A 27,080-nucleotide genomic window follows, 5' to 3' on the forward strand; every position below is an offset into this window, starting at 1 on the left:
CTCCGCGTCCCCGGCGTCGCCCTTCAGCAGCCTGCGGGGCGAGAGGCGGTCAGGAGCGGCGCCGCGCACCGGCACGAGGGACACGGGGACGCGGCGGCACCGGGATATGGTGGCACCGGGACGTGGTGGCACCGGGATGCACGGATGTGGTGGCACCGGGATGTGGTGGCACCAGGACACAGGGACGTGGCAGCACCGGGACATCGTGGCACCGGGATGCACGGATATAGTGGCACCAAGACACAGGGATGCAGCGGCACCAGGACACACGGACACAGCAGTACTGGGACGCAAGGACCTGGTGCATCGGGATATTGTGGCACTGGGATGCACGGACGTGGTGGCACCAGGACGTGGTGGCACCGGGACACAGGGATGCGGCGGCACCGGGACACACGGACACAGCAGTACTGGGACGCATGGACCTGGTGCATCGGGATATCGTGGCACCGGGATGCGTGGATGTGGTGGCACCGGGACGTGGTGGCACCGGGACACAGGGACGCGGCGGCACCGGGACGTGGTGGCACCGGGATGCATGGATGTGGTGGCACCGGGACGTGGTGGCACCGGGACACCGGGATGCGGCGGCACCGGGACACACGGACACAGCAGTACTGGGACGCAAGGACCTGGTGCATCGGGATATCGTGGCACCGGGATGCACAGATGTGGTGGCACTGGGACATGGTGGCACCGGGACACAGGGACGCGGCAGCACTGGGACACACGGACACAGCAGTACTGGGACGCATGGACCTGGTGCATCGGGATATCGTGGCACTGGGACGCATGGATGTGGGGACACTGGGACACAGAGACACAGCAGTACTGGGATGCATGGACCTGGTGCACCGGGACATCGTGGCACCGGGACGCACGGATGTGGTGGCACTGGGATGTGGTGGCACCGGGACACAGGGACGCGGCAGCACTGGGACACACGGACACAGCAGTACTGGGATGCATGGACCTGGTGCACCGGGACATCGTGGCACTGGGACGCACGGATGTGGTGGCACTGGGACACAGAGACACAGCAGCAGTGGCACATAGTGGCACCGGGATGCATGGACCTGGTGCACTGGGACATCACGACACCGGGACACACGGATGTGGTGGCACTGGGACACAGAGACACAGCAGCACTGGGACATGGTGGCACCGGCACACACGGACTTGGTGGCACCAGGACACAGGGATGTGGCGGTAGCGGGACGCAGGGTCACAGCGGGACCGGGATGGACAGACACCATGGGACTGGGACACATGAACACAGTGACACCAATATGGATGGTCACCATGGGACCAGGATGGATGGACACCATGGGACCTGGACGCACAGGCACCATGGGACCAGGATGCATGGACACTGCAGCACCAGGACACATGGATGTAGGGACACCAGGATGCAGAGATGCAGCAGCACCGGGATACCACAGCATTGGGACACATGGATGCAGTGGCACTGGGATGCACGGCTGCGGCAGCACCGGGACACATGGATGCAGTGACACCAGGATGCATGGACACAGCAGCATGGGGACACATGGATGCAGTGGCACCAGGATGCATGGATATGGCAGCACTGGGACACATGAATGCAGGGTCACTGGGACACATGGATGTGGCAACACTGGGACACATGGATGTGGCAACACTGGGATGCATGGACACCACAGCATCGGGACACACGGATGCAGTGGCACTGGGATGCATGGCTGCGGAAGCACCGGGACACATGGATACAGTGACACCAGGATGCATGGACACCACAGCATTGGGACACATGGATGCAGTGGCACTGGGATGCACGGCTGCGGAAGCACCGGGACACATGGATGCATGGACACAGTAGCATGGGGACCCACAGCCGCTGCGGCACCGGGATGGCCGGACACCGTGGGATGGGGACGCACGGACACCACGGCCCCAGGTGGTCCCTCCTGCAGCTCCCGCTGCAGTTTCAAGCCGGGGCCACATCTGCTCCCGCTCGTGCTGAGGCTGTGACGGAGCCGAGCGCAGCCACCCAGCACGGAGGGGACCGCGGGGACACTGCGATGGGGACACAGGGCAGCGTCACGGAGCACGCAGCATCCCTGCATGGGGGGCACCGCGGTGGCACCGGGGCCCCGGTGCAGGGCGTCGTGGCCCGGGTTCCCCACGGCGCAGGCCGTGTCCCCATGGCACGTGCTGCGCCCCGGCACGTGCCCTGCCTCAGTTTCCCCTTGCGGACGAGCTGCTGGCGCGGGGCCAGCGCGGGGCCGGGCGGTAACCACAGGAGCAAAGTGACCGGAGCCGAGGGGACACTGCGGAGGGGACCGGGGCGATGGCGCATCCCGGTGCCCGGGGTGCAGCGAGCGGCCCCGGGCTCAGCGGGGCTGGGGCTCCGCGGCCCAGCCCCGCGCAGGGGCCTTAGAATCATAGAATAGAATCACAGAATGCTCAAGGTTGGAAGGGACCTCTAGGGATCATCCAGTCCAACCCCTGCACACGCAGGGTCACCTAGAGCACGTGGCACAGGACTGCGTCCAAGCGGGTTTGAAGATCTCCAGAGAAGGAGACTCCACAACCTCTCTGGGCAGATGTTCCAGGCCCCTGATCATCCTCGTAGCCCTGCGCTGGACTCTCTCCAGCAGCTCCACATCCCTCTTGTCCTGTGGAGCCCAGAACTGGACACAGTACTCCAGATGTGGACACAATACTCCAGATGCAGCCTCACCAGGGCTGAGTAGAGGGGCAGGATCACCTCCCTCGATCTGCCTCGATCTGCTGGGTGTCCTTGGGGACACCCGGGCTTCAGGGGACAGCCCGGCCCCGGAGCGGCGCTGGTGGCGGCGGGGGGGCCGTGGGAACGCGGCTGGGAACGGGAAGCGCCCGGCTGAGTCAGGGCTGCGGGAGGCCCGGGGAGGCCTCGTGCCGCTTACGGCACCGGCGCCGCGCGGCGGGGAGCGCGGGGAGGCCGCGGGAGCCGGCGCCCCTCACCGCAGCGTCTGGGCTGCCCGTGTCCCTGCCCCGCTCCGCCGCCCGCAAAGCCGTTCCCGGGAACGCCGCTTCCGGGCTCGCCCTGCCCGCGGGATTTGCATCCCCGCGTCCTGCAGAGGCATCTCTTGGAGCTCCTCGCTGCGCGTCCCACAGCACAGCCCTGCTGTTCTGCACTGCACCCCGCACTGCACATCTGCGCTGCACAGCCCCATCGCACACCCCGCTGCACACCACACTGCACCCCTGCACTGCACAGCCCCATCGCGCACCCCGCTGCACATCTGCACTGCACAGCCCCATTGCACACCCCCTGCACATCTGCACTGCACATCTGCACTGCATAGCCGCATCACACACACCCCTGCACATCTGCGTTGCACAGCCCCATCGCGCACCCCGCTGCACATCTGCGCTGCGCAGCCCCATTGCACACCCCATAGCACACCCCTCTGCACTTCTGCACTGCACAGCCCCATTGCACACCCCGCTGCACCCCACACTGCACCCCTGCACTGCACAGCCCCATCGCACACCCCTCTGCACATCTGCGCTGCACAGCCCCATCGCACGCCCCTCTGCACATCTGCACTGCACAGCCCCATTGCACACCCCCCTGCACATCTGCACTGCACATCTACACTGCATAGCTGCATCGCACACACCCCTGCACATCTGCGATGCACAGCCCCATTGCACACCCCGCTGCACCCCGCACTGCTCCCCCAGGGGAGCGCAGCCCCACAGGGCAGCCCCGCAGCCTGCAGCAGCCCCCGGGGACGAGGAAGAGGAAGAGCCTTCGTCCACGCGGGGACACGGCCCCACGGCCTCCCTCCTGGCAGGGGGTTCTGCCCAGGGCTGGGCCATGGGACCCCCCTCGGGTGCCACCGGGGCCCTCGCGCTGCCGCCCTCCGCCGGGAAAAGCGACTCAGCTGCGGCTGGGTGGAAAAGGGGAAGCAGCCGCAGGCTGGCGGCCCCGCTGCAGCGGGCCGGGCTGCACCGCGCTGCGCTGCGCCGGGCTGGGCTGCACCACGTCGTGCCAGGCTGCCCACGCGGCCCCTGGGGACCCTGGGCGCCCACGCACCCTGTGCCTGCACTGTGCATCCACCTCCGTGCACGCCTGAACATACCGTGTACGGTGCACTGCACCCTGCGCCTGCACTGCGCGTCTGCCTCCGTGCATCCCTCCATGCACCAGGCACTGCACCCTGCACTGCGCGTCTGCCTCCGGGCACCCCTCCATGCACCGTGCACTGCACCCTGCGCCTGCATTGCGCGTCTGCCTCCGTGCATCCCTCCATGCACCATCCACTGCACCCTGCACTGCGCGTCTGCCTCCATGCACCCCTCCATGCACTGCACCTTGTAGTGTGCGCCTGCCTCTGGGCAGCCCTGCATGCACCGTGCACTGCACCCCACACTGCGCGTCTGCCTCCGTGCATCCCTCCATGCACCATGCACTTCACCCTGCAGTGAGCGCCTGTCTCCGGGCATCCCTCCATGCACCATGCACTGCACCCTGCACTGCACGTCTGCCTCTGGGCACCCCTCCATGCACCCTGCACTGCACCCTGCACTGCATGTCTGCCTCCGGGCACCCCTCCATGCACCGTGTGCTGCACCCTGCACTGTGTGTCTGCCTCCATGCACCCCTCCATGCACCGTGCATTGCACCCTGCAGTGAGCGCCTGCCTTTGTGAACCCCTCCATGCACCGTGCACTGCACCCTGCAGTGAGCGCCTGCCTCCATGAACCTCTCCATGCACCGTGCACTGCACCTTGTAGTGTGCGCCTGCCTTCATGCACCCCTCCATGCACCGTACACTGTGCCCTGCAGTGAGCGCCTGCCTTTGTGAACCCCTCCATGCACCGTGCACTGCACCCTGCACTGCATGTCTGCCTCTGGGCACCCCTCCATGCACTGTGCACTGCACCCTGCACTGCGCGTCTGCCTCCATGCACCCCTCCATGCACCGTACACTGTGCCCTGCAGTGAGCGCCTGCCTCCGTGAACCCCTCCATGGACTGTGCACTGCACCCCACACTGCGCATCTGCCTTCATGCACCCCTCCATGCACCGTGCATTGCACCCTGCACTGCACCCTGCATTGCGCATCTGCCTCCGTGCATCCCTCCATGCACCGTGCACTGCACCGTGTGCACCCAGGCCATCCCCACGCTGCACCCCGTCACGCTGCACCCCACGGCAGCGGCACCCTGGCCCTGCTGCAGCCCCCTCCGGGCACTGCAGTTCAGAGGCCCCCACATGCAGCGCCACATCCGCAGCTCAGCCCTGCAGCTCTGCACCCCGGGGCCGGAGGGGACCTCGGCACGCGCTGGGGACCCGGCCAAGGCCAGTCCTGGGGACTGGAGGGCTCTGGTGGGAGAAGAGCAAACGATGGGTGGGTGGGTGGATGAACAAAGAGATGGATGGATGCGTGGATGGGTGGATGGACGGATGGATGGATGGACGGATGGACCAAGAGATGGGTGGATGGGTGGATGGATGCGTGGATGGATGGATGGATGAACAAAGAGATGGGTGGGTGGGTGGGTGGGTGGATGGATGGATGGATGGATGGATGGATGAACAAACAGATGGATGGACGAATGGATGGATGGAGGGATGGATGGATGGATTGATGAACAAATGGAGGGATGGAGGGACAGATGGATGGAAGGACAGACAGACGGACGAACAAACAGATGGATGGATGGATGGATGGATGGATGGATGGATGGATGGATGGATGGATGGATGGATTGATGAACAAATGGATGGAGGGATGGATGGAGGGATGGATGGATGGAGGGCTGCCTGGCCGAGCTAAAGGACAAAGTCTGGCCCTGCAGGGCCCTATAAACCCTCCTACCACATGAGCGCCGTCCCCGTGCTCCCACGACGGCGAAGAGGAAGCTGCTAACGTCTAAAAATAACGGCGCGAGAGGCGGCGCAGCGGCAGGGCGCTCCCAGCCGCCCCGGAGCCCCCGGCCGGCGGCATTCCTGCGTCCCCGCTCCGCTCCCGGAGCGCTCCCGGACGGAGGAGGCCGTGGGGCGCAGGCCTGCCGGGGCGCTGCCGTCGCTGCGAAAATCACTTCCCTGCTGAGTCTAGGATTTCAGTTTTCCTCCTTTTTCGACAGCAGGCGCTTTCTGACTAATTTCCTCATTTTATTTTTGTCGCCTTCCCTCCCTAGGGGCAGTGGCTTTCAAACCGCCCTGGTGCTGCGGCACCAACGTGATCCGGGGTCTCCTCCCGCAGCCGGGAGGTTTCCAATGGGCAGCAGGGACCTGTGCCGGGAGGCTCCCAAGGTGGATGGGTGGATGGATGCAAGGGTGGATGGATGGAAGGGTGGATGGATGGAAGGGTGGATGGACAAGCAGGCAAATAGATGGATGTCTAGATATATGGATGGGTGGGTGGATGGGTGGGTGAATGGATGGATGGATGGATAGACTGATGGCTAGATGGCTAGATGGATGGGTGGGCAGATGGATGGATGGATGGATGGATGGATGGATGGATGGATGGATGGATGGATGGATGGATGGATGAGTGGATGGAAGGGTGGGTGGAAGGGTGGGTGAATGGATGGACGGATGGACGGATGGATGGATGGATGGGTGAATGGATGGATGGATGGATGGGTGAATGGATGGATGGATGGATGGGTGAATGGATGGATGGATGGATGGGTGGGCAGATGGATGAGTAGATGGCTAAATGGATGGATGGATGGATGGCTAGATGGATGGGCAGATGGATGGGTGGGTAGACAGAGAGAGGGTGGATGGATGGATGGATGGATGGACGGACAGATGGATGATTGACAGAGCGGTGGATGTCTGGGTGGATCCAGCCAGGCCAGGCCAAGCTGCCCAGCCTTGGGACAAGGCAAGAGCCGAGGCTGCCCAGGATGGCAGCAGAGCGGCACCTCCGGACACTCCGGGACAACAAACCCCTCTGGCTGTGACATGGGCCCAGGGGCTGCTCGTGGTCCCCCGGCCCCATGCGCCTTTCCCAGCTCCTGGAGCCGCCGGCTCCTCCCCAGCGTTCCCAGAAACCTGCCAGGGCCCATGGGGCTGGAGCGCCCGGATACCCGGGATGCCCCCCTTGGCAGCACCACTTCCATGCCCAGCTCGCAACACCCGGCCCCACACACCCCGCACTGGCAGCAGGAACAACGCAGCTGGGTACGATGTGATTGGGAACTATGCAATGGGGAAGGATGGAGCTGGGAACGATGCACCTGGGGATGATGCAGCTGGAAAAGCGGGATGCAGCCGGCGGAGACACGAGTGGGAAAAGGGGGCAGCCGGGGAGCAGCCCACGCAGCAGGGCCGGGCCGGCGCGGGGGCCGGGCGCACGCGCGGCCGAGCGCAGCCCCCGCCGCACCTGGGCCCCGGCGCGGCCCCTTCCCGGGAAAGGAGGCGCCGCGCGCCCTCGTTTTCCGCTATGCAAATGCCGGCGCCCGCCTTTGAAGCCGGGCAGGATGTCCCGGCGCGGGTGTTGCCCGCGGCAGGGCCGGGGCCCTGCTCGCGTCTTGCCCACGGCACCTTGGCAGGGAAAGGCCCCGCGGGCCGGGACACGGGGGCGTCGCGTGTCACGGCCCCGCGTGGAGCGCCGGGCGAGCTCCGTGTGCGAGCGCCGGGCGAGCTCCGGCGGGTGTCGCGACGCGGGCGGGCGCAGCGGCTGCTGCAGCGCGCGCCGTGCGGGGGCAGCGGCTGTGCCATGCTCGGGGTGCAGCGTGCAGCGCCCTGCGGTGCGGAGGGTGCTGGGGCCGCGCAGGGTGCGGGTGCAGTGTGTGCAGGGGCTGCAGTGCATGCAGTGGTTGCAGTGCATGCAGTGGTTGCAGTGCATGCAGTGGGTACAGCGGGTGCCTTGCATGCAGGGGCTGCAGTGCATGCAGTGGTTGCAGTGCGTGCAGTGGGTACAGCGGTTCCCGTGCATGCAGCGGCTGCAGCGTGCGCAGTGCCGGCGCCCTGAGGGCACCGCTGCCCCCCGCCCGCCTCCTCCTCCTTCCTCCCGGCGCCGCTTCCCCCCGGGGCTCGTGCGGCGCCTCCGCCCCGGGCGGCTCCTCCCGCCGCCGCCGCCGTCCAGGCACCGTCCAGGCACCGGGGGCAGCGGGACCCGCGCGCGGCGGGACCCCGGCGCGGGCTCCCCCCTCCCCGGGACACGCGACGCCGCGGGGGGCTCAGCCGGGGGGTCCCCGCGGCCTCCGCCTCCCTCCCCCCCCGCTCCCCGCGCTCCCGCTTCCTCCCCTGATTCCCGTTTCCCTCCCCGGCGCCCCGGTGCCTCCCCGGGTCCCCGGCGCCCCGCGCTGCTCACCCGCACGCATGGCCCGACGGCGGCAGCGCGGCGGCGGCGGCGCGGCTCGCTCGGCGCCCGAGGAGGAAGTGAGCGGGCCCGGAGGAAGCGCGGGGCCGCGGCACGAGGAAGTTCAGCCCCGCGCTGCCCCGCCGGCCCTGCCCGCCCGGCCCGGCCCGGCCCGGCCCGGCCCGACCCGCTGCGCGACCCGGCGGTCCCGGCGGGGCTGCAGGACCCGGCGGTCCCGTCGCGGGGTGCCCATCCGAGGGTCCCGTTGGGGGATGCGAGTCCCTGGGGTCCCGTCGCGGGGGTGCCAGACCCTCCTTTCCGCCTCTCTCCGCCCCCTCCTCGGGCCGCCGGCTGAGGACGGGGCTGCCGGCTGCAGCTCAATGCACTGGTGGTGGAGGCGGGAGCAGCCCGGGATACCGGGTGCCGTCGGGGTCGCGGGGGGCTGCAGCACCCAGGGCCGGGCTGGGATCCAGGCCTGGAGCTTCCTGACGCCCAAAAGTGACAGGGCCGGGAAGGAGAGTGCTGGGCCGGGGGTCCCAGGATCTCCAAAAATGAGCTTGCATGCGCCAAACGAGCTTACATGTCCCGAATGAGCTTGCACATCCCGAAGGAGCGTGCATGCTCCAAACGAGCTTGCACACCTGAACTGGGCTTGCACATCCCGAAGGAGCATGCATGCTCCAAACGAGCTTGTGTGGCCCAAATGAGCTTGCACACCCAAACTGGGCTTGCACATCCCAAAGGAGCGTGCATGCTCCAAACGAGCTTGCACACCCGAACTGGGCTTGCACGCCCTAAACAAGTTTGCACTCTCTGAACAAGCTTGCACACACTGAACAAGTTTGCACCCTCCAAATGAGCTTGCATGCTCTGAACGAGCTTGTACAGCCAGAAACGGGTCTGCATACTCCAAATTAAGTTGCACACTCCACTTTGCCTGCAAACAGGCTTGCAGACACGGCCCAAATGAGCTTGCACGCTCCAAACAGGCTTGTACGCCCTGTATGACCCCAACTTAGGGCTGTGAGGATGCTAGAAGGGCCCCACCCGGACGTGGAGGGTAATTCGTTTCCGCCTGCCGACAGCCTCGGGCCACCGGGGGCAGAGAGGCGCCGCGCGAGGCAGTGTCGAGCCCCGTGACGGCGTTCAAGCCCCACGCGAGTCTCCCATCCAGGCCCCAACTGGGGCGGGCCCTGCTTAGCTTCCGCGCCCCGCCGCGGCGCCTCCCCGCCCCCGCCCGCCAGGGGCCGCTGCGGCTCGGCGGCAGGGCGCGAGAGGGCGTGGCCGGGCGCGGGCGGGGGGCGTGTCCAGCGGTTCGACTCCGTGATTGGCGGGGCGGCGCGGAGGCCCCGCCCCGCGGCGGGCCGGGACGGGCGCCGCGGCCGTTGGCTCCGCCTCCTGTCAGAGAGCGTGCGGCGGCTGAACCCGGTGCGGAGCGGAGCGGAGCGGGGGCGGCGGGACCGGGACCGGGGCTCCGCTGCGGCGGGGGGGGGGGGAACCGAGCGGAGCGGCGGGGCCGCTGCTGGCGGGGGGCAGCGCGACCGTCGGTAAAGGAGGGGGGAGCCGGGAGACACCACTGCTGGGGGGGGGGGGGCGGGAGGAACCACGGCGGGGAGCGGGGGGGGGGGCCCGGGAGGAACCACCGTGGAGAGCGGGGGGGGGCCCGTAGTAACGGGGAGCGGGGGCGGGGGGGGCAGGACTGGCCCGGGAGGGACCATTGCGGGGGGGAGGGGGCATCCGCACCGTTTGGGGCCAAACCGCGCGGTTTCGGCGCTGCCCCGAGGCCCCGCTTATCGCCCGGCTTTAAGCTAATCCGGTGTCGGAGCGCGGCCGTCCCATGGCCTAAACCCCGGCGCGGCCCTTCCCTCCGCAGGCTCCGGAGCGGCCGCCATGGGGCCGCGGTGGCGGGCGGCCGCCCTGCCGCTGTGCGCGCTGCTGCTGCCGCCGCTGCTGCTGCTGCTGGTGGCCGCGCCGCGCGCCCGCGCGCACCCGGACGACGCGGCCATCGCCGGTAAGGACGGGCCCTGCTCGGGGACGCGCCGGGGGCGCCGCGTGCGCCGCGACGGGGACGGGCCGGGGGCACCGAGACGGGGCCGGGCCGGGGGCACCGAGACGCGGCTGGGCCGGGGGCACCCGGCGGTACCGACACGTGGCCGGGCCGGACCGGCGGCACCGAGACGCGACCGGGCCGGAGCACCCGGTGGTACCGAGATGGGGCCGGGCCGGGAACACCCGGTAGCACCGAGACGGGGCCGGGCCGGGAACACCCGGTAGCACCGAGATGGGGCCGGGCCGGGAACACCCGGTAGCACCGAGACGGGGCCGGGCCGGGAACACCCGGTAGCACCGAGATGGGGCCGGGCCGGGAACACCCGGTAGCACCGAGACGGGGCCGGGCCGGGAACACCCGGTGGTACCGAGACGCGGCCGGGCCGGGGGCAGCCGGTAGCACCGAGACGGGACCGGGCCGGGGGCACCCGGTGGTACCGAGACGGGACCGGGCCGGGGGCACCCGGTGGTACCGAGACGGGGCCAGGCCGGGGGCACCCGGTGGTACCGAGATGGGGCCGGGCCGGGGGCACCCGGTGGTACCGAGATGGGGCCGGGCCAGGGGCACCCAGTAGCACCGAGACGGGGCCGGGCCGGACCGGCGGCACCGAGACGCGACCGGGCCGGAGCACCCGGTGGTACCGAGATGGGGCCGGGCCAGGAACACCCGGTAGCACCGAGACGGGGCCGGGAACACTCGGTAGCACCGCGATGCGACCGGGCCGGTGGCGCCGCACGTTGCCGGCTGCAACTCTTGGCCGTTCCGCGGTGCCCCGGTCCCCGCAGGACCCCACGTAACCCGTCTGCCCCTCGGGCCGGGCCCAGGCGCTCTGCTAGTCTGGATGTTCCGCCGCTCGCCTGGCATCGCCGCTCGGTTTGGGTAGGAAATGGTGGTGTTTATTCGATGTGTTTTTAAAGACACCCCGGGCAGGGCACGGCGCTGGGGTGGGCGTCCCGCGCCAGCCCTTGCGTAATCCGCGCGTGTCCCTGCGCTGGGAGCTCCGGGAAAGACCCGGCAGCTCCTCTGCCTTCCCTGCTTCGCCCTTGCATCCTTCCCCGCCATCACCAGAAAGCCTAAAATCAAGCAAAAAAACAAGTGAAACCCAAAAAAACCCCAAGCAAACAAATCAAAACCCCCCAAATGGAGCCCTCCGGACTCGGGTGTCTTGGGTCCAACTTTGTCCCGACTCGCTGTTCCAGCGTTAGGGGAGAGGTCAGGACGGGGGACGCTGCCCCGTGCCGTGTCCTTGCGGCAGCGCCCTCGGGTCGGAACCTTTAATGACACGAGCTGCTTTTCCTGGCCGCGGCCGGGCACAAATCCCAGCGGAATTCTCACGTGCTCCCGGGAGGGGGGAAATAACAAGAAAAGGTAAAACTGCCTCTGGGGAGCCCTGCAAAAATGCAAAATCTCCCCCTGCAAAAGGCTGAACCGCATCCGTGTGGATGGGGTGTCGACTTCAGTGCCGGGAGCAGCTGCCGGGCAGGTTTGCGCTCTGATTCCAGAACTGGTTTGGAATAACAGGGCAAGGCCCTGGGCTCTTCCTATCAGCGGCGCGATCAGGAACTCGCTGTTTGAGTCCTGGGCAGGGAGCTTGTTTCACCTCAGTGATATGCTGATTTATTTCATGCTTTTTTTTCTTTTTAATAGCAGCTGCCAACTAGCTGGCCCCACTACTAACTTCCATAGGAAGCTGCTTTTTATATTCTTGAAGAGTTTCTGAATTCTTCGGCCGATTCTTATCCAGGCTGCTCCGTTACAGAAACTGGATCTGCGCGGCCCGTTTGGGGAAGCAAGGTTTGTGCCTCCAGGGAATTTTCGGCCGGGTTATTTTTGGAGGCCCTGCGGCGATGTGGCAGCCCTGGTGATTCAGCTGCTGACTCGCTTTCCTGCCGAGGCAGCGCGGTGCAGGGAGGGGAGCAGTGCACGGACCCCGGCCCGTTGTGCCGTTGCAGGTAGGTTTTCCTGCAGGGGAGGCGTTTTCGTGGATTGCGGCCTCCTCCCGCTGCGGTGGCAGCGGGAAGCCGCGCGGGTTGGAGGGCAGCCCCGCGCCGGGCTCCTGCGGGAACCTGCTCCCGTTTGCAGGAAAACTTCATCCCGTCGCTTGGGCCTCCTCTCCCCACGGCCTCGGGTGCTGCCTTGGCCTCCCGCCGCTCTCCGCAGGCGGGAAACGAGGATTGCGGCGTTGGAAGCGGGATGCAGCCTTGTGCGGCGGCAGCCGGGGCGTGAGGGATGTTGAAAGCGAAACCAGCCCTTTCCTGCGCCCCGTTTCCCTGCGCGGGAGCCGGCTCTGCCGCAGCGTCGGCAGCGGGACGCGGGGGAAACGTGCGGCTTCCCGCACGGAGCGAGGCCGGCGCCGGGTTTCCTGCTCGCGGTGCCGCTCTTCCCGCCGGGATCGGGCCATGCGGGAGCCGGCGCGGAGCAGCGGGCAGCGACCCGCACGTTTCGAGGCTTCCAAGGCGGGAAGGACGATGGATAACGGAGCCGCGCGGCCCCGGTCCCGCGCGATGTTCTCCCCTCGCCCCGCGGTTATTGTTTTCACCCACTTGCGCTTATTTTTAGCCTGAATTTGTCTTGCTGCCACTTCCAGCTGTGGGATCTCATTTCAGCCTCCCCCTCGCGGTTCCCCGTCCCCCCTCCCCGCGTGGATGTCTTTGTAAATATTCCTTTTGGGAGACTCCCTCTCCAGTTCGTGCGTTCCCTGTCCCTCCGTGCAGCCCATTGGAACCAGGCTGGGATGGTCTCTGCAGGCCGGAGCACCGTTAAGGAGGTGGCGGCTGCTCCGTGCGCTCCGCGTGTCCCTGCTCCTGTTCCCGGACTTCCCGTCCCCGCAGCAGGAGCGGGAGCTCTGGATGGTCCCTTTGCTCCGTCACAGCGATGCTGCTGTCGGGGGCGGTGGAAAAGGGCGTTTTGTGGAAAATCTTGTGCTTTGGGATCCCTGAAACGGGCCGGTTCTGCTCGCGCTGGGAACGATCTCCTCTCGCTTGGGTCCTTTATCCGGCATTATTTGGGCAGACTGGCGATTCCCTTTGGATTCCCCCTTGGATCGCAGAGGAGGCGCCTGCTTGGGAACGTGTAGCTCGCCCGCCCGCAAGGCGCTGTGCCCGCGCGCGCATCCCGGATCCTGGCGTGGGAATAGACCCTCCGGAAAACACCGGGGCTCCGGGAGGGAGTCACGTTGCTGCGGTGCAGGGGACCAGGGACCCCATGAACCCCAAAGCCTGTTCCCATTTCCTGGAACAGGGACTCCCTGTTCCTTTCTCACTCTCCGCGTGCCGTTCCCTGCCCTCCTCTCGCCATTCCCAGTGCTGCCATCGTCTTGGCTTGCGTCGGCACCGCCTTTAGCACCGGGGGTCCCAGCTCGGGGGCCGCTGCGTCTTTACAGAGAGCAAACAGCAAAATATTTAAAAACACTAAAGCATTATCAAAAGAAAACGCAAAGCAGTCGCTCGAAGTTAATGCACCTGCTTTGGGCGCTTTGTTTCCCTCCGTGTGGAGCTTCGGTTCAATGATTAACAAAACAAGCCCGGGGAGGGAGGCAGGATCAAACAGGGATTCGGATAGCGTTCCGTTTGATCCAGAGCGGGACAGAAGCTCTTTTAACTCCTGGCTTGTTTGGCCTCCTGCTCCCGAACGTGCCGTGTCCGCGTGCCGTGGGCAGGAGCTCCTGCCGTGCAGGATTGTCTGGGATGCTCCCGGACCCTCTGGATGCTTCCAGGTTGTGCCTGGAAAGGAGAGGCGGGAAAGGCAGATCCCGGCGCAGCAGCGTTCTCCGGCGCGATGCCGCGCGGCACCCGGCTTCTCCCAGCGCGCCGGTTCCGCATCCCGACACCCGAGGCCGTGGGCCCACGGGGGCTGTGCCCCATCCAGGGCCTTGGATCGGATCCAGGGCCTCGGAGCGGATCCAGGGCCTTGGATCGGATCCCGGGCCTCGGAGCGGACCTCAGCGTTCGGAGTAGATCCAAGCCGGCCGCGCTCCGAGGGCGTCCCGCGGGCAGGGAGCAGCTTTCCCGGCCGCGTTGTCCGGAGCGGGACCCTCGGCCTCCCCTGGATCCGCTGAGCTGGAATGAGCAGGGCAGGAGGCCCCTGTGCCCTCATCCTGCCCCAAACGGGGCCTCCTGGGCTTGCGCTTCCGAGAGCAAGCAGGGATCCGTGCGCGTACAGTCCGAAACGTGGAGCAGGGAGCCTCTGCCGCCTGCCCTTCCCCTGGGAAGGGAATCCAGGAGTCAATCCCTGAGGAAGGAGCAGTCCCGTCCCCTGGAGCCCCGCTGGAAGGTCTGGGCTGCTCCGGTGCTGACCATGGGGATGCATCAAGAGGAGCGTCTGCAGCAGGTCGAGATGATCCTGCCCCTCTGCTCAGCCCTGGTGAGGCCGCATCTGGAGTATTGTGTCCACATCTGGAGTATTGTGTCCACATCTGGAGTATTGTGTCCAGTTCTGGGCTCTACAGGACAAGAGGGATGTGGAGCTGCTGGAGAGAGGCCAGCGCAGGGCTACGAGGATGATCAGGGGCCTGGAACATCTGCCCTATGAGGAGAGGCTGAGGGAGCTGGGCCTGTTCAGCTGGAGAAGAGAAGGCTGAGAGGGGACCTGAGCAGTGTCTAGAAGTACCTCAAGGGAGGCAGTGAGGAGGATGGGGCGGCCTCTTTTCACTGGTGGCCACCGACAGAACTAGAGGAAACGGCCACAAACTGAAGCACCAAAAGTTCCACAGGAACTTAAGGAAAAATTTCCTGACAGTGAGGGTGCCAGAGCACTGGAACAGGCTGCCCAGAGAGGTTGTGGAGTCTCCTTCTCTGGAGATCTTCAAACCCCCTTGGACACAGTCCTGTGCCACGTGCTCTAGGTGACCCTGTGTGTGCAGGGGTTGGACTGGATGATCCCTAGAGGTCCCTTCCAACCTTATGGATTCTGGGATTCTATGAGCTGGGTTGGGGCTCGGCTCGCTGCTCCCTGTGCCCCTCTGGATCGGGCCATGCTCTGGGCCGAGGGCTGCGTTCGCGGGTCACTTCGGGTCGTTATTTCAGGGCTCCCGGGGCACGGGAACGCCATGAGCGGGAGAAGCCGACGGATGTGGAGCCGCTCGCTCCCTGGGCACGCTGCTCCTTTCCATGCCGAGCTGAGCCTTGTGTTGCAGCACAGGGAGGAATAATCCAGGATTTAAGCTGCTAAGCAATAAGTGTGTTTAGGTTTGTGAGAGTGCCAGGACAAAATTAAAGTTTTGATAAAGCAGGAAAAAAAATCCATTGGTATAGACAGATAAAACCTGATTTGGGGAGCCGGGGGGCAGCACTAGTTTCTCAAAACATTATTTTCCACATTGCAGCTGGTATTGCTGCCCTCTGAGCGTGCTTCATCCCAGCTGCTTGGCAAAACTCTCCGTGTGGGAACACGTGGTGGGTCAGTCCCCCCGCTGCCATCAGCTGCTGCCAGCCGGGATTTGAGCCCAAAACGCGGGAGCTTCTGGAAGCCCTGCAGGGATTTCATCAACGCGTGGGTTCGGGAACGGCTCTCGCGCCAGGGGGAACAGCTTAATTAAAGGATCGCAGGAAGGTCGTGCGCGCAAACGCCGAGGTGTGAAACGGGAGAGTGGGAAGTTGCCTTTGGAATGAAGACGTCGCTGCGGGAATTCTGGTGTTAATGAAACGAAATCCCCCCTGCAGACGGCGGGTTTGCTGGGCCGGGCGGGTGGAAGGTGGCGCGGCCGCTCCGTGGGTCGCAGAGGTGACGGTCACCTTGGGGCTCGCGCTGGCCCCGGGCCTGGCCGGGGCTGCTCGGGAGCCCGGCCGGCTGCACCAGAGCCACCAAGATGAGGAAGGGACCGGAGCAGCCATCGGATAAGGAAGGACTGAGCGAGCGGGGCCTGTCCAGCCTGGAGAGGAGCAGCCTGAGAGGGATGTGACCAACATGGACAAGGACCTGAGGGGAGAGTGCAGGGAGGACGGGGCCAAACTCTCCTGGGTGGTGGCCGGTGCCAGGACAAGGGGTGCCGGGGCCAAGCTGAAGCCCAGGCAGCTCCATGTCCATGTGAGGAAGAACTTCCTTGGTGTGAGGGTGCCGGAGCCCTGGCACAGGCTGCCCAGAGAGGCTGTGGAGTCTCCTGCTCTGGAGATCTCCAACCCGCCTGGATGCGCCCGGGTGCCCCGTGCTCTGGGTGTCCCTGCAGGAGCAGGGGCTGCACGGGGGGATCCCGAGAGGGCCCTCAGGCAGCAGCTCCCCCTGCCCACGCGGGGTGCAAGGAGCCCCCTTCGGAGGCGCCCGTGTCCCGGCCTAGGCCACGGGGCAGCTTCGACAGCTGGCGGCAGCTGAGAGCGGCCCGGGGAGGTGACAACAGATGGCACTTGCCCCCCTGCAGCTCCATGCACGGCGGCGCCGGCTCCGCTCCGGGCCGCTCCGCGCGCCCACCGCGGCGGTACCGTTTGGAAGCGGCCGGCCGGGTTATTTTTCATCCCGCGGCTATTTTGGGCGGCCCGGCTTAGCAAGGTGGGATGGCTGGGATGCTTCCCTCTTCCCTGTGACCGCGCTATTTGAGGAGGCGGCGCCGGGGCTGCCGCAGCGCGAGCAGCAGCACAAGCGGCTCCGCAGGGATTCACCAAGCTCACTGCTGCGCTCCGTGGGCTGCCCGGGGTGGCATTCCGGAGGCTGCAGCTCCCGGCACGGCCCTGCCGTGGGTCCCGGCGGATGGGCCGGGCCGCTGCCGCGTGCCTGTTTTGGTGGTGGTGCCCGCAGCCCCGCGCGGAGCCCGGGCGATGCCGCAGCCGCCCTCTTCCTTCCTCCCCGGCCGCGAGCGCTGCGAGCACCACGTGGACCGTGAGCACCATGAGCACCACGAGCGCCAGGAGCACCACATGCACCGTGAGCGCTGCGAGCACCACATGCACCACGTGCACCAAGAGCACCACATGCACCGTGAGCACCACGAGCGCCAGGAGCACCACGAGCACCACGTGCACCGTGAACACCACGAGCACCAGGAGCACCACATGCACCACGTGCACCAACAGCACCACGTGTGCCGTGAGCGCCGCGAGCACCATGTGCACCATGAGCACCGTGAGCGCCACGAGCACCAGGAGCACCACGTGGACTGTGAGCGCCGCGAGCACCACGTGCACCAGGAGCACCGTGAGCACCATGAGCACCACGAGCACCATGAGCATTGTGAGCGCCATGAGCACCGCGAGCACCACGTGCACCATGAGCGCGATGAGCACCATGAGCGCTGCGAGCACCACATGCACCATGAGCACCAAGAGCACCGTGAGCACCATGTGCACCACGAGCACCACGAGCACCAGGAGCACCACATGTGCCATGAGCACCATGAGCACCATGTGCACCATGAGCACTGTGAGCGCCACGAGCACCGTGAGCGCCATGAGCACCATGAGCGCCGCGAGCACCACGTGCACCACGAGCGCCATGAGCGCCATGAGCACCACGTGCACCGTGAGCGCCACGTGTGCCATGAGCGCCACGTGTGCCATGAGCACCACGTGTGCCGTGAGCACCACGAGTGCCGCGAGCACCACGTGTGCCATGAGTACCACATGCTCTCTGTGCCACCCACGCACTCGCGTGGCTGCTGTGGCGCTGCTGGCCGCCCCCCTCGGCGTCGGAGCCGTGCGCTCACACAGATAAACAGGTAAAACCGGAGCTTGCGTCTTGGTTCCGGACGGGCAGTAACGCTGTGCGCAAGGATAGCGCCGCAGGCGCCCGGGTGTCTGCGGGCACAGATTGCCCTGCACGTTGGATGCTTCGGACTCGCCGTCAGCGCGGTGCCTCGCGGTCCCTGCGGGATGGAACCGTGCCACGTGGCCGGGCTTGTGCGCGTGGCAGCAGCCGGAGGGTCGACAAGCAGCAGCATCCGGAGGGTTGACACACGACATGATCCAGAGGGTCATCACGCAGCAGTGTCCGGAGGGTCATCACGCAGCAACATCCCCAGGGTCATTCTTGCTGATGCTGCAAACAGGTCCCTGTGGTCCCTGTGCACAGTCAGAGGCTGCACTGGGGCTTTTTCCTTGCTTTTCCTATTGAGTCAAGTATGGAACATTGGGAGGAGACTCAACTTGCTGCACCTCGTTCCTCAGAACCCGTGCGTTTGCGCCAGGATTTTGCAGGGAGTTTCACTGCAAGCCAAATTTACGCAGTTAACAGCTGCAGTCCTTCATCTTAAATGTAACTAACACTAAACAGTGGTTCGGTGTAACCCAACCCGGTGCAGCGAAACAGAAATTACCCAGAATTTTCAGCACTGACATAAAATCTTTTAGCTTTTCTCTCCTCCTCTCCGGTCTTTGGAGACGTTAGTAGAAAAGCGCTTCCCCGAGAGAGCTGACAGGGAGTTACCGCCCGCCAACAGCGACTTTAAAATGTGGAATTCAAAGCCCAGAATTAAACACGCAAATAGTGACTCAAAATCCTCCCGCTGGTTGCGGGGTGGCACTGGAAAGGCCGGAGCCTCCGCGGTGCCTCCTGCCCCTGGCGCTTGCTGTGCGTGTCGGAACAGGGAGCCTCGCAAGGGCTCTCCTTTCCCTTATTTATAAACATCTGCCTTAAATAGTGTCTTCCACTGTGCTGTGCTGGGCTATAATTAGCTTAAGCATAAATTAAGTGTTTTCAGAGAGAGCCGCTAATGGCGCTTATTAAGAAGGGCCAATTCCTCGTGGTGCTGGAGAGCGAGGCCGGAGCGGCCCCGTTCCTGCCGTCCTGCCGGCCTGGGCGGCTCCAGGAAGCCGGCCGGGAACGCGCCGCTCTCCTGCTTTCCAGGAGCTCGTGCTCCGCGCAGGTGTCGGGCAGGTTGTTGCTCCTAATGGGAATAACCTTTGCCTGCTCACGGATCTCTTCCTTTCCTCCTCCTTGCTGCTTTTTTGGTTCTGCTGTGCGAGTACCCGGGACTGGTGACTGGGAGGAAGTCCCAGGGCAGGCGGAGGCAACGGGAATGCGCAGGGAGCCTCTTGCCAGGCACCTCCTGCTTGTCCCGGGTTTCCAGAGTGAAACCTGACGGCTCCGTGAGCACCCAGCTCCGCTCTCCATGGAGCTGCGGCCTCCTTCCCCTGCTTCCCCTTCTCCAACCGCTTCCCGGTCGCCTTCTCCCTGCCCGTGTCCCGGCATTCCCGCCCGGGGGTCTTCCCGCAGGATCGCTGCCCTGCGGCTCCTCTTCACCTCCCTCCTGGTTCTCACAGGCACCTTCTATCATCTGAGCCCCTTCTCTGTTTCCGTATGGAGAAATAGGAGGATATTGCAGGGGATCAGAGCAGAAACAGGAGGATATTCCAGGGGATCATAGGAAAAACAGGAGGATATTGATGAGGGTGAGTGCTCTGCTCTCCGGCTCACGAACACGTTACCATCCTTTAAAAACGCTTCCCATCCCTCTCCTTCCCAGCCTGGGATTGCCCTTCCTGCTCCTCAGGGAGCAGTGAATGGATGCTGCACGGAAGCGCCGTGGGAATGTCGGGATCCGCGTGCACCACCCGGGCAGGGAGACACCGGGATCCGGACTGCGCCCCGGCATCCGCGGACACGCACGGGCTGTCCGCATGCAGGGAGCTCCCTCCCCAAGGGCTTCCTTAGCTCTGGGAATTCTGCTTGAGCCGAGAGCTGGGAGCCTTCCCGGCGCTCCTGGTTCTTCCCTTGGACGTTCCTGGCTTTTGGGAGGAATCTGTGGCTGTTTTCCCACCCTCACCCCTTCCCGGGCAGCGCGTGCGGCGGCAGGGCCGTGTCCCGGAGCCTCTTGGCGAGGGCTGGAGGCGCCCGCGGCTTCTCTTATCTTCTTTTGTCCACGTCCTGCGGAGCTGAGCGGCAGATAAGCGAGGAGAGACGGGCAGATAGTTTCTATGGAGCACGTGTGGCAACGGCACCGCTTCCTGGCCGTGACGTCCAGCGGCTCCGCTCCATGCGGGCCGGGAAGCAGAGCCGCCAGGTTAGCACACGGAGGCCATTCCAAAAGCATGGATCGTTTCCATACGAAATGAGGTTTTCACTGCGGCAAGTCAGGACAAGGTGTTTTCAACAGTACAAACAGGTCCCTGAATTGCCCCGGGGCGGATATAGGGAAGCCAGAGCCTGGCTTTTCTCAGGGTTTTGCGAGAAGGGGATGAAGGGCCTCGAGGGAGACGCTGCCCACACGTCGGGAATGCGGGAATGTGTCTGTAGGGAAGGGAGCCGCACGCCGAGACGGGAGCTCGGAGAGGCCGGCGGCTCCGTGCCAGGCTGGCTGGGCCCGGGCGGGCTTCCCTTCCCGCCTGGCGCTTCCCGCGGGACAGGGAGATCCTGCAGACGGAGCGTCCCGGCGTTCCGGCGCGATTCCCGCGCGCGGGGCGTCCCGGCGCTCCTGCCGCTGCAAGAATGAGCTGGGAGCTTCCCGTCCGGAGCACCCCAGGAGCAGGGGGCTCTTCGCACCGGGGGTTCCGTCTCTTCCCAGGGTTTTCCACTCGGCCCGGTGTGCGGGAAGGCGGCAGCTCCGCAGGCATCCACTCAGCTCATTCCCACACAGGCCGTGCAGGGAGCCGCAGGACACAGGCTGCTTCCTGCAGCTCCTCTCGCTTTGCGCCGTGTCCGGCGCTCGCTCCGTCCTCGGGCTCCGCGAGGGCCCTGGGCGCCGCGCGGTGCCGGGGGCGCCGCAGCTTTTCCCGTGTCCCGGCCGCCCCGTGCGCGGCTTTGGGGAGCGCTTGGAGCCGGCCGCTCCGCCCCGGCGCTCCCGGGCGCGCTGCCACCCGCGCCCTCCCGACGGGCACCAAAAGTTCCACAGGAACTGAAGGAAAAGTTTCTTCCCAGTGAGGGTGCCAGAGCCCTGGAACAGGCTGCCCAGAGAGGTTGTGGAGTCTCCTTCTCTGGAGATCTTCAAACCCGCTTGGACGCAGTCCTGTGCCACGTGCTCTAGGTGACCCTGCGTGTGCAGGGGATGGACTGGATGATCCCTAGAGGTCCCTTCCGACCTTGAGCATTCCATGATTCTGTGATTCTATGAGAAAATCCGGGTCGCGCGTGCGCGGGGAGAGCCCGGGAGATCAAACGGGAACAACCGGAGCCACCAGGAACCCCCGGCACCTCCTCGGCCTCCCTGCGCCCCAGCCCAGGGCTCGTTTCTGCCCATATGTGAACATGGGAAGGCAAAAACACCCGTGCGAGGCTAAAGCAGGGGCTTTAGCACAGCGACACGGTAGCCACACACGGCGCCTTGTGCAGAGAAAGGAAAGATCTCGGGGCAGGGACAGGCTTTTTCATGTTGAAAAATTTGCAAGTTAATGAAAAAGAGTCAGTTTGCCTCCCCGCTGATGATAGTTTCCTGGTTCAAGGTTTTCTACTAGGAAAAACCGGTTGGGTTGTTGCTTTGCTCAGAGGAGGACCCGGGTTCTGGACCTCGAAAACAACTTGCGGTGCCTCAGGAAAAGGAGAAGTGAGAAAACGAGTGGATTTCCATGGAAGCGTGAGCCCTTCCCGAGGGCCTCGGCAGCTCCCGGCTCCGCAGGGATCGGGGCTGCTCCGTGGGGACACGGCGGGACGGGAGCGCTGCCCAGGAGCACCAAGGCTGCACCGGGTGCGTGGGTGGCACTGGGAGAGCAGATGTCACCCGTCCCTGGCGTGTCTGCAGCCGGGAACGCTCCCTGCTCCGCTGCTCCGGGACATCGCCTTGCAAAAACCCCTCGGAGTGCTGATATTTAGTGTGTTCCTTACAGTTATTAAGAGTTCTTGATTAATTATTTTTTCATTATGCAAAATTGTGATTGTCTGTTGGTAAGCGGGGGTCTAGGGGAAGACCAGCGGTTCCTGCGGGACAGGGAGCGCAGAGGTGCCGATGGAGGCAGGAATACGGCAGGAATACGCGATGGAGGCAGGAATACGGCAGGAATACGTGGCAGGAATGCGCCGCCCGGAGCAGGGCCGGAGGAAGGGGTGCAGGGATGGCATGTGCTGATGGCCCCGCGTTAGCGGCTCCTCAAGGTGACAATGGAGTCCCCTGGCCCCAGGCTGGGGAGAGGGACATTCTTCAGGTGAGGAGTTGATGGGAATGTCGGGGCGAGACTCCTGGGAGCGGAGATAACGGAGATGACGGGATTGATTGGAGCCATCAGACACCCATAGCGGGAGACAACAGGGTTGGAGCCATCAGACACTGCTGATAGCAGGAGATAACGGGGAATTGGAGCCATCAGAGCCCAGGTGGGGAGACAAAGGAGGCCCCTGACTCACTGGGATGGGCTGGGGGACAGGGTGACCATGACAGCCCTGCCCTGTCCCTGCTGCAGCCCCGCCACGTCCCTGCCATAGAATCACAGAACCACAGAATGCTCAAGGTTGGAAGGGACCTCTAGGGATCATCCAGTCCAACCCCTGCACACGCAGGGTCACCTAGAGCACGTGGCACAGGACTGTGTCCAAGCGGGTTTGAAGATCTCCAGAGAAGGAGACTCCACAACCTCTCTGGGCAGCCTGTTCCAGTGCTCTGGCACCCTCACTGTCAGGAAATTTTTCCTTAAGCTCCTGTGGAACTTTTGGTGCTTCAGTTTGTGGCCGTTTCCTCTAGTCCTATCAGTGGCCACCACTGAAAAGAGGCCGCCCCATCCTCCTCACTGCCTCCCTTGAGGTACTTCTAGACACTGCTCAGGTCCCCTCTCAGCCTTCTCTTCTCCAGGCTGAACAGGCCCAGCTCCCTCAGTCTCTCCTCGTAGGGCAGATGTTCCAGGCCCCTGATCATCCTTGTTGCCCTGTGCTGGACTCTCTCCAGCAGCTCCACATCCCTCTTGTCCTGTGGAGCCCAGAACTGGACACAATACTCCAGATGTGGACACAATACTGCAGATGTGACCATGTCCCTGCTGTGTCCCTGCCGCAGCCCTCCCGTGTCCCTGCCATGTCCCTGGAGACCCTGGGGCTCCGGCCAGCTCTGCCCCAGCTCCAAAGGAAGGGCAGAAGGAGCAAGTTCTTGCAGGCAGGAGACACCCAGATCCACCTCGCGGGTTGTGTTGGGGCATCCCGAAACGTCGATACAAGCCTGAGAACTTCCTTGCAATTAAAACCGTCCGAGCATGCGGGTGGAAACCTCCCTCAGCCCTGGGAATGTCTGGGAATCTGGCAGGAAAGAGGCGGCCACGCTGGGAAAACTGCAGGCGTCACGAGGCTTGGGAGAACGGCAGGAAAATGGGATCTTTCCCACCCGGAGCCGGGAGAGGTGCCGGAGGCTGCGGAGGGGCCGCCCGTGCCCTCCCGTTGCCGCCGGCTCCTGCTTCGGGCTGCTCTGTGCTGCCGTGTCTCATCCCAGGTGGGCGCAGAGGCTCCGGGAATCCCGCGGATCCGTGCGGTGCCGGCGCCGCTTCCCAGGAGCGCGGGGCCGGGCAGGAGGGCAGCTCCCCGGCGCTGTCCTCATCCTCCTCCGTGAATGAATGCGGAGAATCCGAGCTCGGACGGAGCCTGCGCCCCGTCCTGCCCGCGTTGGAGCCGCCGTGTCCGCCCGCAGCGCGGGGCCCTTCCTGCCTCCACCGGGGAACGTTCCCATCCGGAACGGCTTCCCGGCGCGGGCCGCAGGGAACACGCTCCGATCCGCTGTGCCCGAAGCACCGTTTGTCACAGAAGCCAACAGGCTCCGTGCGCGCAGGAGCGGCTCCGTCCCGGGTTTCCCTGCGCCGTGGGGAGGGATTATCCGGGAGCAGCCGGGCCGGGACCGGGTTGTGGCCTTGCTGCTTGCGCCCCTCGATGGCAGGACCGGGGGGACCCGCGGGGTGGCCCAGGACAAGGGGAACCAGCACCAGAACCCTGATCCCGGACTCGCGGGGAGCTTTGCAGGAGAATCCGAGGAAGGCAGCGGTCTGCTGGGGATGAGCGAGGTTGAGCGCACGTCCCGATCCCCATCGATCTCGGGGGAAAGTCATGGAGCTTTTCCGAGCTCTCCCAGCGAGGCCCATGTGCTGCCTTGCAGCTTTGCCCTGTGTCCTGGTGCCACCAGGATGGGCTTCCCAAACCCATCCGGGTTCCCGGGCCCGGGGCTCCGTGGTTAGAGCCGCCGATGTCCCTGTTTCCCGATGGGCAGCGGCTCCTTGGGGAGACTCTCCATCTCCCGCGCCGACCGAGGGGATTTGGAGCAAGGCAGGCAAAACCCGTGTGCTCGGACCTGCTCCGTGTTGGAATTCCTTCCTTCCTCGCGGGGTTGGTGTGGGATGCGCTGTGATACCGAGAGAGGTTCAATGGATGTGTGTGAGCTCAGTGCCGAGCAGCCCTTGGTGTAAGGGACGGCGCGGGCTCCGCGGGACGGCGCTTCCACAGGATCCCAAAGGGTTGAGCTTGGCAGGGCCCACATTCCGTATTTCCACACTGCTGGAGGCAGCGGGTTTAGCAGCAGGAGAAAATCCCTCTGCTTTCCCTGTTGTGTGCCCAGGGACCGTCTTGGAGCTGGGTTGGATGCGGAATCCCGCGGAAGGGGGTTCTCGGCGCGCGCCCGGGGCCAGGCCTTGGCCTTGGTGATGTTTGAGCCTCAGGATGTGGCAGAGCCCCTGGAAACAGAGCCAGGAGCAAGGCCGGCGCTTTAGGCCGGCGCTTTAGGGAAGGCCGGGCTGCTCTCCGGAGGCGGCGCGGCGCGCGGGCGCGTGGTAACGGCGCTGCTCCCCCCGCAGAGTTCTGCCGCATCGACCAGCCGCTGTGCCACGACGAGGACGAGCAGCTCAGCTTCGAGGCCGTGCGCAACATCCACAAGCAGATGGACGACGACGCCAACGGCAACGTGGACGTGGAGGAGAGCGACGAGGTCAGTGCCGCCGGCGCGGCCCCGCCGCCGCGCGCGGGTGCCGCGGTGCAGCCGGCGGTTCCTCCTCTTTGGTGCTGCCCTGGTCCGGGTTTAGTGCGGGATTTTTTCCTTGCTGCATTGCGTTTCTGCCCACTTAATCCTTTTTTACACACAAAATATATCAATTATTTCTAACAACAAAAGACACCAGCAGATCTGCCACCGTGAGGGGCTGCTGCTGTCACTTTGTTCCTTTCTTTTTCCGTCCTGGGCTGGGAAGCACATCTGACTCCCAAGTTTGCTGCCTGTTGTCCCTTCACCCTAAGGGATTTGTTAACACTCGTTGTCCAGCCCAGCTGGAAAAGCCCCAGCCCGTTTCTGCATCCTGCAGAAAAGGAGCGTCTCTGGCGTCTTGGCCTTTGAGATTTTGCCTGGAAACTGCACGAAAGAGATAAAAAATTGACAAAGGAAGTTGCTTTCTTGCATGAGGGTCAATAGAAGTAGTGACTAATGCAAAAGAGAAAGCTATTTATTACTTTAGCTGTAGTTCACATGCATTGGATACACATCTGCGAGGCCCTTTGGGATAGGGAATTCTGTGTGGGCACGAACTTGAGATAAGAAAATCCCCGTGCTGGGAGTGACAGCAGAGCAGCCTGGGGAGCGACGTGCCGAGAGCCGGAGCGCCTCCGTGTCCCGGGCTGCTCCGGGCCCGGAGCTTGGGAAAACCTGCAGCCAGCGGGGGCTAGAGGGAGCCTAAGGAAGAGCTTGGAGGTGGAGTTTGCCGTAGGAAACGGTAAAAGTTGGTGTTTGAGCTGCCCGCTCCACGGGGCGCCCAACGGAGGAGCCAAGTGCGCGGCCGACGGCGCCGGGACACGCGTCGGGAACGATTCCCGCACGGCACCTGCGCTCCCCTTCCTGCCTACCTGCCCCGCGTGCGGGTGACTCACCCACCTCGGCGGTAAAGATGGAAAAACGTCGGCGAAGCGTCGCGTGAGTCACCGCGCGGCGCACGCGGCCGTGCCCAGAAGCGGAGGGGTTTTCCCCGGCTTGGCCCGCGGTGCCGCGGAAAGTCCTGCCCGCCGACTGGGGCTGCGCAGCCACCGGCAAACAGGAGCTGGGGCCGTTGGACGGGGGGAAACGAGGCGCTGGGGCGGCCCCCGCTGCGGTTGTGGTTTCCTGTGCTCGTGCCGGGCCCCGGCGCGCGGCTCCGTGCGGCTCCGCGCTCCCTCCTGCCCTGCCGAGCTCCACACAGCTCCACGTGGCTCCGTGCGGCTCCGCGCTCCCTCCTGTCCCACCAGGCTCCAGCTCCACATGGCTCCATGCAGCTCCGTCCTCCCTCCTGTCCCACCAGGCTCCAGCTCCGCATGGCTCCGCGCTCCCTCCGGCCCTGCCGAGCTCCGCACGGTTCCACGTGGCTCCATGCGTCTCCGCGCTCCCTCCTATCCCACCAGGCTCCAGCTCCGCGTGGCTCCGCACTCCCTCCTGCCCTGCCAGGCTCCGACTCCACACAGCTCCGTGCTCCGCGTGGCTCCCTCCTGTCCCACCAGGCTCTGGCTCCGCGCAGCTCCGCGCTCCCTCCTGCCCTGCCGGGTTCCAGCTCCAAGCGGCTCCATGTTCCCTCCTGCCCTGCTGGGCTCCAGCTCCATGCGGCTCCATGCGGCTCCGCGTTCCCTCCTGCCCTGTTGGGCTCCAGCTCCATCCGGCTTCGAGCTCCCTCCTGCCCTGCCGGCCTCCGGCTCCGTGCAGCTCCGTGCTCCCTCCTGCCCTGCGGAGCTCCAGCTCCACATGGCTCCGCGCTCCATGCGGCTCCGCACTCCCTCCTGTCCCACCAGGCTCCGGCTCCCGGCCGATCCGCGTTCCCTCCTGCCCTGCCGGCCTCTGGCTCCGTGCGGCTCCGCGTTCCCTCCTGCCCTGCTGGGCTCCAGCTCCATGCGGCTCCATGCGGCTCTGCGCTCCCTCCTGCCCTGCGGAGCTCCAGCTCCATGCGGCTCCGCGCTCCATGCGGCTCCAT

General features: G+C 65.1%; 1 protein-coding gene across 4 annotated transcripts in view; it reads left to right on the forward strand.

Moving 5' to 3' along the window:
* The first annotated feature begins 10,299 nt into the window (after positions 1 to 10,299).
* STIM1 (stromal interaction molecule 1) overlaps positions 10,300 to 27,080 on the forward strand; it is a 52,088-nt gene continuing 35,307 nt past the window's right edge. For all 4 annotated transcript variants that reach the window (XM_088529827.1, XM_088529828.1, XM_088529825.1 and 1 more), the window contains exons 1-2: positions 10,300 to 10,308; positions 24,957 to 25,087. In XM_088529827.1, the coding sequence (XP_088385953.1) occupies positions 25,040 to 25,087 (48 nt within the window). In that variant the 5' untranslated portion in view covers positions 10,300 to 10,308; positions 24,957 to 25,039. The remainder of the gene's footprint in view (positions 10,309 to 24,956; positions 25,088 to 27,080) is intronic.

Source organism: Tinamus guttatus, unplaced genomic scaffold (genome assembly GCF_059628265.1).
Source record: "Tinamus guttatus ecotype Peru unplaced genomic scaffold, ASM5962826v1 Tinamus_guttatus_pri_ptg000349l, whole genome shotgun sequence".
NCBI lineage: Eukaryota > Metazoa > Chordata > Aves > Tinamiformes > Tinamidae > Tinamus > Tinamus guttatus.